The 12,157-nt window shown below is 34.7% G+C and overlaps 1 protein-coding gene and 1 long non-coding RNA gene across 2 annotated transcripts; one reads left to right on the top strand and one right to left on the bottom strand.

Moving 5' to 3' along the window:
* Positions 1 to 2,841: 2,841 nt before the first annotated feature.
* Positions 2,842 to 6,481, top strand: LOC110706231. Its single transcript, XR_002508279.1, has 2 exons — positions 2,842 to 3,112; positions 5,827 to 6,481. It is a non-coding gene; the product is annotated as an uncharacterized LOC110706231 (long non-coding RNA).
* Positions 6,482 to 9,028: 2,547 nt separating this feature from the next.
* Positions 9,029 to 10,013, bottom strand: LOC110706262. Its single transcript, XM_021884160.1, has 3 exons — positions 9,689 to 10,013; positions 9,490 to 9,570; positions 9,029 to 9,420 (listed from the first exon to the last, which is right to left on the bottom strand). Exons 1-3 carry the CDS (start codon positions 10,011 to 10,013, stop codon positions 9,029 to 9,031), a joined length of 798 nt encoding a protein of 265 aa, XP_021739852.1.
* Between the last annotated feature and the right edge of the window lie 2,144 nt (positions 10,014 to 12,157).

A 12,157-nucleotide genomic window follows, 5' to 3' on the forward strand; every position in this document is an offset into this window, starting at 1 on the left:
AATAAAGGACGCATGCAAAGCTATTGTAGTCTATAACAGTGATTTTCTTCTTTTTTAAAAAACAAAAAGAAAATGCATGCATGCATAGTTATTTCAGCATGTAACAGTTAATTTTGTCTCCCTTGTTTTTTTTGTTTTTTTTAAGAGACATTTATTTTAGAGAGATTTGTGGTTCTATTTAAAAAGAATAAAATTGTACATTGAAATTTTTTTATATATATAAAATGTCTACAATTTACATTTACAATTTTTTTTCCTTTTGTTTGTTTTTTTATGTGTTGTTGATGTAGGTTACTTTAACTAACAAATAACCTAGGAATTTACTACTTATACTGATAAGCTAAATTCCAAGCTGCTGCATCACTGCAAAAAATTAATAGTACAAGGTAGCAGTTGTTAGTTTTTTTTGTCAAAAATTAACAATATCAACATAGAACAACATAATTCCAAATCAAAATAGTCTTGTAGTTTGCAGTAGAATATAAATTATTGAAGTAAAGAATACTTACAAAATGATTTCTTTTTTGAACTTCCTTGTTTTGCAATTTTTTTTACCCCAAAAAACTAATTCAGATCAATTTGAACACCTCAAAGTTGTTTATAAGAAGACATACATACTATCCAAACTAAAATGTATAAAAAAAACTGACTCCAAAAAACTAATTCAGATCAATTTGAACACCTTAAAGTTGTTTATAAGAAGACATACATACTATCCAAACTAATATGTATAAAATAACTGATGATGAATTACCTATTCATACAGCTAAATGATGTCTGCCAATCGAAGAATATCATAAGATATTATATTTTTCACGTGATTTGAATTTTGTTGCTGAGTGTTAGCCTCAGTTATGACACTGACATTAGTTGACTTATTACGAGCTCGAGAAAGTGCAACATATAATTGACCATGTGAAAAACACGATCGTGGAAGATAAATTACAACCTGACTAAGTATTTTCCCCTAAGCTTAATGGATTGTCATTGCAAAACTAAGTTTCAAAGGAAATTGTTTTCTTTAAAATTGAAAAGGATAACCCGTAGATTTTGATGGACGTAGGTTTACTCTTGGAATCAATACATGCTAACCTTTATTATGACCAACAACAACTACGCACTCAATGAGATTAGGAAAGAACCGTTTACATAAAAGTCTTGTTCCATTGCATAAGCCAAATGATGGCAGAATGTTCCTCAACAGAATAACAAGACTGTTAACTTTCAGCACGAGCTCATGAGGACTCATACCACCAGGGCTTAGCTTGTTCAGAAATTCAGTAGGGTAAATGGTACAATTATCATCAATCATTGTATCATAGCTTTTATATACCACTGCTTCACTTGGAAATTTGTTAATCAAGCTCGAATTAATGGCATCAACATCTTCATTCATCGGTGTCAACATAGCTCTTGTATTAAAAATATCTGAACTGAATGGAGGCATATCCATCTCTTGAAATGCTACAGCAGTAAGATGCACATCGTCAATTGTACTAGTATCACAAGGCTTAACAATGTCATATGGAAGCTCGACGAATGCATCTTCACTATTTTGCAATTCCCCATTTCCCGGTGCCAATAAAAATGCTACATATGTATGATCATGTTTAGCTCTTAATTTTCAGTTAGTCTGAACTTTAATAGTTGTGGCCATAAATCAGAACTAACTAAACTCGCAGCAACTACTTCTCGCTGTGTCTTGCGTGGAACAATAGGAAAAACGTGCCTAAAATCTCCACCAAAAACAACTAATTTGCCTCCAAATAACACATTTGGATTACAAATATCTCTGAGTAATAAATCAAGGGACTCTATATTTTCTTTCTTAGCCATTGAAGCTTCATCCCAAATAATTAAGGTTGTTTCCCTTAATAGTGCAGCAAGACTTCCATGCTTAGGAACATTACAACAAGAGAGCCAAAAGGATCTAAAGGAATTTTAAAGCGTGAATGTGCATTTCTACCAGAAGGAATATTGGCTACAGCAATGCCTGAAGTTGATGTTGGTAAAACAATCTTATTCATCAATCTTATTTCTGCATACAGAGCATTGTATAAAAAAGTTTTCCCTGTTCCACCAGGACCATCTATAAAAAAGGCACCAGGCTTTTGTCTTGTAACGTGATCCATTATGACATCAAATATAATTCGTTGATCCTAATTCAGCTTATCTTTACAATCCAGACATTCTCGTGGTATTGGTGCATTTAATGCATCTTCAATGTCTTTTGTTACATGTATAGCATCACCATCATCTTCTACTAAATTATCTAACCCAAAAGCTTTCAAAGAACTTCCCATTGACTCAATATACTGCTCAATTGATTTGATAGTAAGTTGTTTCACTTTATTGCATCTGTAGGATATTTATATTGGAAATCTTCTGACAAAGAAACATAATATTTCAACCATAGAGACAAAGGATTGCTAGGTTGACAAAAGATGAGTAATGTAGCAAACAATTTTTGAATTACATGGGGCATTTGAATTGCACATCCTTCAGTTAAGCACAATTCAATTACATCATCTTCTTCCAATAATCGAAGCTTAAGTGTTCACTAGTAGAAATTTTGAAATAAGCACCCCCCTTTAGCACCGGTTCTTGAAAACCGGTGCCAAAGGAAATGGGCGGGATTGGAAAATTCAGAGTTGACACCGGTTCCAACCAAAACCGGTGCCAACTAATCTAATTAGCACCGGTTCAAACCAATGCCAACCAAAACAAATAAAAAAAATATAAAAAAAAACCGAAGAAAGCAATAGAGTTGGCACCGGTTCGTTTTAAACCGGTGCCAACTATAGTAGTTAGCACCGGTTTGAACCGGTGCCATTAAAAAAAAAAAAAAAAACAGGCTTCTCGTATTTCTTCTTCTTTTCTTTCCCCCTGATTTTTCTACTTGTTTTTTCCCTCGTTCTCACCTTCTCTTCCAAGCCACCACCACCGAATTCCCACCTTTTCCATTGAAGCCGTTTTTGAGCTCTCTCACTCCATTGAAGCAGCTGCATGCACCTCCTTCTCTGACCATATTTCTCCTCCATTGAACTCGTGCTCTCTATTCTCCATTGAAGCGCATTCTGAGTTTTCTCACCTCCATTGAAGCAGCTTCGAGGTAAGATTTGGGCCATTGTGGTCTTCTTAATCTACCGAATTTCTTCGCAACCTAGGGTTTGTCGTTGATTTGGTTTTCAATTTTGTAATTTTAGGGTTCTGGTTTTTCCTTTTTTTTCGTTTTTAACAAAACATTGCTAACCCTAACCCTTAATCTCCAAGGTGTGTTTTGGGGATGAAACTATAGTATTCCATAGAAGTTCATTATAACATCACATCTCGTTCAAAAAAAGTTTTTTATTTGGTTGTTATTTTGATTCCCTGTATTAGCTGTTGCTTGATTTTGTTAGGCTTAATTGCCGTATTAAATAGTGCTAATGGGATAGGGGGAGAGTATCCAGAATTTGTTGTTGAAGTGTGTTGTGGAGAGAACCTTCCTCTCGAAAGAAGGCCCCTGTATTGTGATTACTCTGGTTGCAATACACTTATCCCTTAGCTGCTATCTTCAATTTCTTTGTTTTTGCTTGCATACCCTGTTTTTATATCCAAATCCTAGCATATTGCATGTTGTATGCTTGTTTTGATGCCCTTTGACGTTAAAGTGTTGAATAATCCTGCTGCTTTTGAGTGAAAAGGTTGTAGGGTGTAATGGATTGGATTTTCTAGGTTTCTAATTCTGATTTAATAATGCAAGTAAATAAAGATTACAGCTCGAATTTTGATTGATAACAGCTGAAAGGTTACAAAAGGATAGGTTAATAGCTTTAGGCTATCACTCTCAAAATAGTGGCCTAGGCCATGACTCTCTAAGGTTTCCCTTCAACAATCCTCTCATGAGGGATTGAGGATGATGTAATGATTCAAACTCAGATGCTGATTTGTTGGGGTGGGGGTTTTAGATGACTGAAAAACTTAATATTATTGATGAATTTAGGCCTTTAAATAGGTTACAACTATGTGAGAAAAACGTATAAAACAAAGCTAAGAAATTGCATAAAACTTCAAGGAAAACAGCCCTTGCTAGCAGAACATGCTTATCAGATTTTCCAACTGTACCACTTGACAAAAATTGACTTAAAACCCTGTAAATTATTTTTAGTCAATTTTTTTGATATTTTTCCTTAACACTAAATATCCTATTCTAACTACTGCAACTAGAATCGCCTCAAAATTCGTATCCAATTGGTGCAGTTTATTCTTGCAATCTGACCCACCCTTGAACTCAAAAACTGACTTTTACATATATCCTTGTATATGAAGCCCGTGGAATTTACGGCTTATCTTTTGTTGTCTGGTATAATTTTATAGAACTCTTAAAAAGTGAACCTTATAGGGACCTAAGCAATATAATCTACTTCTAAGCTACACAATCTTACTAACTTCACTTATATATCTCATATGCAGCTGCATTATGTAGTTTCCTGTGGTCTAAAATTTTGTTCTCTGATTTGGTAAAACATATTGATCTGTAGCAATCTAGCATAGTTTTGTTCTTAGTATCCCTACTAATGATTTTTGATATGCGAGTTGTAATATTACACCCTAATAAGCGTAGGCGGTTTGTTTAGGTTGTTTGAAAATAATGTGAAGATAAAGTATGGATTTTGATCTAAAATAAGGCTAGTCATAATGGCCTACGGCATAATACAAGTATTAAAGCAGGACAGAAAGGGGTAGGAAGCTTTGATTCTCGCTCATTGATCATCACTCACTAAAGAGCTTTATTTTGAAATTATAGCACTCTTCTAGCAAACACAAGCCTAGAAAACACAAGCCTCATTCTAGCTTATTACAAAATCTTTCCCTTCTCAAATTATTGCCTATAAGCTCATCAACAACTCTCTTCCCTACCCTAACCCTTTCCTTTCTGCCTTTTTCGCCTAGTGGACTAACCTTAACAGTGGCTGAAAGTACAGGACGAGCAATAGTCGATGTGCAAGACCCAAGTACCAACTGAGTGTACCCGTTTTCCAGGGCAACCTGCACAACAGGCATCAGATAGCCATCAAAGTGGAAAGTTCAACTAGAGCAATGTACTTTCTGTACATATACACTCTCTCATCAGATATCTGTCAAACCTGTTTCTGAAGGGATATTGGATTGTAGACACCTGTGGATCATTAAAGTTGTCATCAACTAAGCTCTAGCTCCATTTTTACATATTCACTGTCCTAATGCTGTTGGAATATGTATAATTTCCTTAGAAGGGTTTGCACCTGTTGATTTATTATTCATTGTCCTAATATTTAGGTTTGCACCTTTTGACCTGTCTCAAGAAGGGTTTGCACCTGTCCTAATGCTCCATTTTTTCTTTTTTTTTTTTTTGTCTTTGTTTCCTTTCACTTTCGATTTTGCTTCGCGCTTCTTTCATGTTAATTATTAGTTTAATGATCAAATTTAGGGTGCATCAAAAACCACCTCTAATAGAACCTCTTAACAGATTATGTTTATGAAATTTTGTCTACCGTTTACCCAATTGTAGATAGTAGATATAGTCTCATAAGAGGAATCGCGGTGATGTTATATTATGATATTATATGCATATATGGCTTTCTGTTGAGGTTGAGCATATGATATTAGGATCACTGTTCTAATGCTTTAGGTGATTCTAGTTGCTATGTTAATCATGCAGAAAAGTATACGCAACTTGTTGCTAAGAATTTTTAAGTTTATGTTATGTTGTTATTGATTGACTGCTGTCTTATTTATGCGCCCTCTACCATTGCTTGAGGCTATTGGGAGAATAAGTTAAGTGGCCTAATATTGTAATGTCAGGTTCTTGCTGAAAAAGCTTATCTTGTGGGTGTGGAGAAAAAAGGTATTAAAGTGGATTCTTTTGGAATAGAAGAATCTCTGAAAGAATTGGCTCAACTAGCTGACACAGCAGGTCTTCAGGTTGTTGGCTCTACTTATCAAAAGTGAGTATGTCGTGGGTTTTTCTATTGCATAATGTGGTTACGCTATAAGTTGCAATGTGCATATACTTAAGACAGTACAATTAGCTAATTGGAGATTTATATTATCTGTGCATGCCCTAAATCTTCCAGTTAACATGTTATATATCTCTGTCACTCTGTGTGTGACTGTGAAAGTTGGGGAAGGGTTGGAGAATTGAATGGGGGAGTGTCGCTTAAAAAGATAATGTAACTCTTTTAATTAGAGCTTAAGGGGTTTCAGTGAGTTGATTTTGTATCTGTTGTAATTCTTTGCAAGTGAAAAGCACTTGTAACTTAAGGCATGTTATGTGTCATCTGGGAACATGGCCTCCAAAGCAGCTACAAGTCAATTAAAAGCTTTAGTACCTCCGTTTTAACTTGTTAAGATAGAGATTGTTAAACAAAACTCAGATTACTTTACCAAGTGTGTATTGACTTATGAGTTTTTGTCATATAGTTTACATATGTCTTCTATCAAATACATTTCTCCTTTATTTTTGCTTTGTGAGAACTGCTGGTCTGCATGGTAAATAACTTCAACACCTGTTGTATGAATTAGTCTTGCTGCTCCAAATCCAAGAACATATATTGGCTCAGGCAAGGTTTCTGAGATCAAGAGTGCAATTCATGCATTTGATGTTGAAACAGTGATATTTGATGATGACCTCTCACCAGGGTAAGAATGAAACACTTTTTTATTCAGAAACTGACAGTTGGTGTACATGCATTGTCTAGCTACCAACATTTCACTAGTAGAAAATTTGAAATAGGCACCCCCCCTTTAGCACCGGTTCGTATCTGGTTATGAATCTAAATGTCGTATGATATACACATTGAGACTCATAAGTAAAGTTCATTGAAAAAACATATTATTTAGTTACATGAATATACAAAAAAAATATGGGAGACCATGTATGAATTCTATATCCTTTGAAAATAGGGTTGGGCAGAGTATCCACCAGTCTGAGATGGCATAGAAGATTGAAATTGCTTATAGCCTGGCAACAAGGAACATTATGTGATATAACAATTGGCATTGCTAATTTTAACTATTGATTGAATTAGCTCTGTGGGGTAAGTTGTTTGTGTTAGTTCAGAATTTCTCTTGATATTAAACATATGTCTAGCCTGCATCAATCATTTATTTCAGGTCCAGGCGGTTCTGACAGTGAGTCACTAGTAAATAACCGCTTACAGTCTTGGGATTGCTCCAGCCCTTCGTGTATAGCACACACTCTTTTTGGAATGGATATATTTGAACAAATGAATTGCTATAGTTGTCATTTGGAGTCCAGGCATATGAAGTACACTTCTTTTTTTCATCACATTAATGCCAGTGCCCTGCGAACAATGAAGGTATGACTTTTAGAGCGATATATTAGACACTATCAATCATCTTCTCGTCTTATGCTTCATAAGTTCAATAGGGCTTAAACAAATTTTATCTGTCCTTAGGCATATCTTTGGCTTACTACTTGACTCCCTGTTATTTTCAGATATTCTTTTTTTAATTCACCTTCATTAAACAATGTCTTGACTTTTGAGGTTAATATACATGGCTTGATATTGATTAAACGTCTGACTTTGAAATAGGTATTTCTGCTACAATGGAAGTCCGCATAGTGTACTTTGATATCATGAGACCATGAGACCAGCAGAACAGCAGTAGCAGTGCAGAACCAGGACAACAGTACCAATGCAGACAGAAGACACACAGCAGCCAAAAACCTTGGACACTTAAATTTTTTTTTTTTTTTAAAATTTTTTTTTGACACTTTTGGCACCGGTTCTTGCTTTTAACCGATGCCAATAGCATTGAAAAAAAAAAACGCGCCATATTAGTTGGCACCGGTTAACCGGTGCCAAAGCATGTAGTTGGCACCGATTAACCGGTGCCAAATGCTTTAGTTGGCACCGGTTTTGAACCGGTGCCAAATTTTCATGGATTTGGCATCCCTCAAATACCTAACGGTTCAAAATCGGTGCCAAAAGGGGGGTTTGAACCGGTGCCTTTTTATCTTTTTCGTCTAGTGTGTTGCCTGTTGAAAAGTGTCACACAAGTGACCATCGACTGTTCATAGATCTTCAAATGACTTAGGACTTCTGACATTGTGAAGCAACAACCATAAATAATATCTTTCACATTTAGAAGGTCCTGCAAATGCTAACCATCCAATCTGAATTTTTTTTGTTTCTTCTCTTATACCAAAGTTTATCTGATGCATCCCAACGATAGTGTTCAAAAAATTCATTGTACAACCAACCTGTTCCCAAAGCTGATTTACAGTTCATTTTTAAAAAATTTGTTAGACAAGTTCTGGAATGCTTATTATCTGAAACAATTGTCATAAGTTGTTCATGAGGTCTCTTTTGTATCAGCTGTGAGTTAGGCAAATGATCAAGAAGAGGTAAAACTGGAGGATACATTTCATATAAATCAAAACCAAAAAGATGTCATGCAGCCTCACAAGGTGAAACCCATCGACCTGATTGATATTGTTCAATTTCATCCTGCACAGGTGACCCATCTTTTGTCTGAACAATATTGAAAGATATCATATCATGCCCTTTATAAACATATTAATACAGATATTTGACCGCCTCAATAGTACAACAAACTTCAACATTTAAGTGACAATTGAAATATGCTAAAAGATATGGATTATACGGAATCACCCATCTGTTACCCATTTCAACTCTCTGAACTTTAACACTATCACATGTAGCTCTTCTTCGATACAGAGGATATCCATCATTGTTATTTCTTGTTTCATCACAGTTTTGTTTTTGATAACCATACTTGCAATGCCCACGATGCTCTTTATGTTTCACACAGGGGCATTCTGGATTTAAATGACCACATGGACCATGCATCATATGCTTGATCACAATTTCCCTCAAATATGCATTTTCAATAGACGGTATTTCAGCACAAACATATTTATCAAAGTCATTAAAGGACTTGATTTTGAACTCTGAGTTCAATATAATTTGAAAATGAGCATGAGGTAAACCTCTTTTTTGGAATTCAATAACATAAATCATTGCAGCCACTTCTCCAAAAACTTTTTTTTCTTTTGAATTAAATGTTTTAAAGCATGTAACTTTGCTCTGAAAATTCTTGCAATGATATCTGGCCTATTTTGTGCTTCTTCTCCAACAACAAGTTCTTGTTTTATTTCTGGCCAATTGGGATTGCATGTCATTGTTATAAATAAATCAGGCTTGCCAAACCTCTGAACTAATGACATCACATTTAGATATCTCTTCTTAAGATCACGAGGACCACGTATAAATATTGTAGGCAATATGACTCTTTTACCAACATTTGCTGCACAATCTTCTCCACAGTCAATACTATCAAGAAGTCCCTGATAAAGATCAGCCCCAATTGTCTGTTGATTCTTATGGAAAAAATCCAAGCGTATATTTTCTACCTTGACATGCATATCAACGATATATTGTTAAAAACATCTACCAGCGGCTCTGAGTAATAAATTACCCGGTCGACATTGAAGCTTATATGCATAGTATTCTCGAGCTGAAATATGTTTATCTGCCTTAGATGAACCTCCATTTGAACCTACAAGTCCATATTTGTAAAAGGAAAAAAAAACAAATAGTTTAAGCAAGAAAACCATATATATGACATATATAAAACCATATACTTAAAAATAAATAAAAAAATATAGATCCCATACGCCTAGCCTCCTCATCTAACAAATCTTCAGTAGTATGCACACTACAAGAAGAAACCGGATCCGACTGAGACTGTAACTGTTGCATTCCACCCATAGACATTTTCTTAAGACCTTGAGTCCACCCACAATCACCATATGGAAATAGTAATGGATATTGCAAAGGATCATAGCAACCATAATAATGTTTGATTCTATAAGAAGAATCATTTTGACTAGTGACCAGTATCTGTGGGCTCTCAAATTCACTGGAAGAAGTAGTCTCTGGCCAAATAACAACAACCTCGTTTGAAGTAGGAGCATTATAAACACGCTGATCTGGAACCATAGTCTTATGGAACAGAATTTGTGTTGAATCACTAATCGAAACTCCTTTTAATGATCGAAGAATTTGGCATATAGGTTTATACCAGTAAACTCCATTAATATTGCCAAAACATCCTCTCTTAATTCAGGTCAACATCCAAGACGATTAGCCATTTCATGTTGTCCATCATAAAAATAAAGCAACATATATTTTGGCCCTTCATCTCTAGGAACTAAATTAGAAATATAATGATAAATCTGGCCATGTAACTTAAAAACATAGATTCCTTTCTTTGTTTTAGCATCCAAATTTCCACCTAATGAAGTAAAAGCGAACATATTGTTGTATACTCGCACATACGGCCTAAAATGTTTCGCATCTTCATTTGCAGAAGTAAATTACCTCACAAGTTGTGGAGGATACTCATTCACAGCAACTTTGACTTCCCCGTCATCACAACAAAAGTGAAGTTTTTTTCCATACACCTATGAAAGTAAGTAGGTGCAGGAAGCTGAAAAGCCTCATAAGGGATTTTTTTTCCCAATTACTGCATCAGGACCCTCTGTTTGAAATATGAACACTAGAATTTAGCATATTGAGTTTTTTTTTCCCAATTACTGACAAAAATATGTAATACCAAAAAAAGGGCATTGAAATTACTTGTCACTTCAACTCTAGTACGTGTTTTTTTTTTTTTTTTTTTTTTTTAGTTTTACCATTAGATTGTGCCTGTAACCTTTAAAATAGTAATAAAAACACATATTCAGACAAATTTTAACAATGAAAAATAATTACGATAATATAGCACGGTTTTATATATTTTAGTTTGTTTCCAAAGTAATCAGCCTTAAAATACCTTTGCATCTGATCACTACATTCACCTTGCAAATCTTTACAACTTCTAATTTTGTAACTTCTTGATGACGAAGGTTCTTGTAATAATAAACATAAAATTCATAAGCCATGATCCTCAAATCACTTCAATATAAAATTGCTAGAACTGACAAAAATATGTAACACCAAAAATAAGGATACTGAAATTACTTGTCACTTTAAGTCTAATCTTTGAATTTTTTTGAGATACATATCCAACCTGTGCTTCATTACATTGACCTTGCTAACCACTTAGACGTTTAGTTCTGTAACTTTTTGCCGACGAAGGTGCTTGTAATAATCGATCTAGATGATCAGTAATCAACATCAAATTGATTAGCCTTAATCCTTAAACCACTTGAATGTAAATTTTTTAACTTTTCATAATCTAAATCTTTAGATGCACGATAAGACTCACCCATATCCAGCAACACTTTGCAAATTCCACGATACTTTGTCCTTGCAATTCTCGTTATATCAGTTAATTAATCAATTTAGTACACGTAACTCATGATCTAAGACACCTGAATTCCCATAACAGAACATACAGTAAGCTTTTGATCTAAATGAGAATAGGTAACAAACTGCAGGTTATAAAGAAGTTGAAAAAACAAAAGCCAACATGAAATATTTATAATCATATAATATACTAAATCCATTACAACAATTACATAGCCATACATCTAAATCCGAACTCCTATCTATTTGCTAAAAAGAGTTCAATACACAAGCATCACAAAAACTAACAACTACAACATACATTCACAAAACAACAATACATTTTTGATATAGCAGAAACTAACTTAGTTGAAGTTTAAACGAAAAAGCAAAAAAGGCTAGGCAGTATGTAGACAATACTCCTACAACCCCATCTCAAACTAAGAACATCTAGTCTTTTGAAGACCTTATACGCTTGAAACGACCATGTAAATCTTCTGAGCCTGCCACCTCTGGAAACACTTCACTGCCAAAATTAGTAATAGCAGATGATTTTACTACTTGAGACCTTATATCCGTCTTATTGAAAGTTATGACAGGTGGAATAGGCACCGGAACCTGAAACTCCTTCCTAACTGGAGCTATGCAATCTTGTTCTACAAGACCTGTAAAAGGTTTCAACTATTCTTTAACTCCCAACACACGTTCCTTTACACTTAAATAACTCTCCCTCTCCAAAACACATAACACAGCATCAAACCTACAAGTCGTTGCCCTATAATTAACGTTCACTATCTCAAGATTACACGCATCAATGAGATAATCAACAACCTTCCTAGCAAGGTTTTGCTTCG

The sequence above is a fragment of the Chenopodium quinoa genome, unplaced genomic scaffold (assembly GCF_001683475.1).
Source record: "Chenopodium quinoa cultivar QQ74 unplaced genomic scaffold, ASM168347v1, whole genome shotgun sequence".
In the NCBI taxonomy this organism is placed as follows: Eukaryota; Viridiplantae; Streptophyta; class Magnoliopsida; order Caryophyllales; family Amaranthaceae; genus Chenopodium; species Chenopodium quinoa.

Excerpts from the sequence above, each read along its gene's own strand:
- LOC110706262 (XM_021884160.1), bottom strand. The coding sequence starts at position 10,013 with ATGGTTCCAGATCAGCGTGTTTATAATGCTCCTACTTCAAACGAGGTT. Across the intron at positions 9,571-9,688 it reads GTTAGATGAGGAGGCTAGGC|GTTCAAATGGAGGTTCATCT; the intron begins GTATGGGATCTA and ends ATGGACTTGTAG. Across the intron at positions 9,421-9,489 it reads TAAGCTTCAATGTCGACCGG|AAAATATACGCTTGGATTTT; the intron begins GTAATTTATTAC and ends ATGTCAAGGTAG.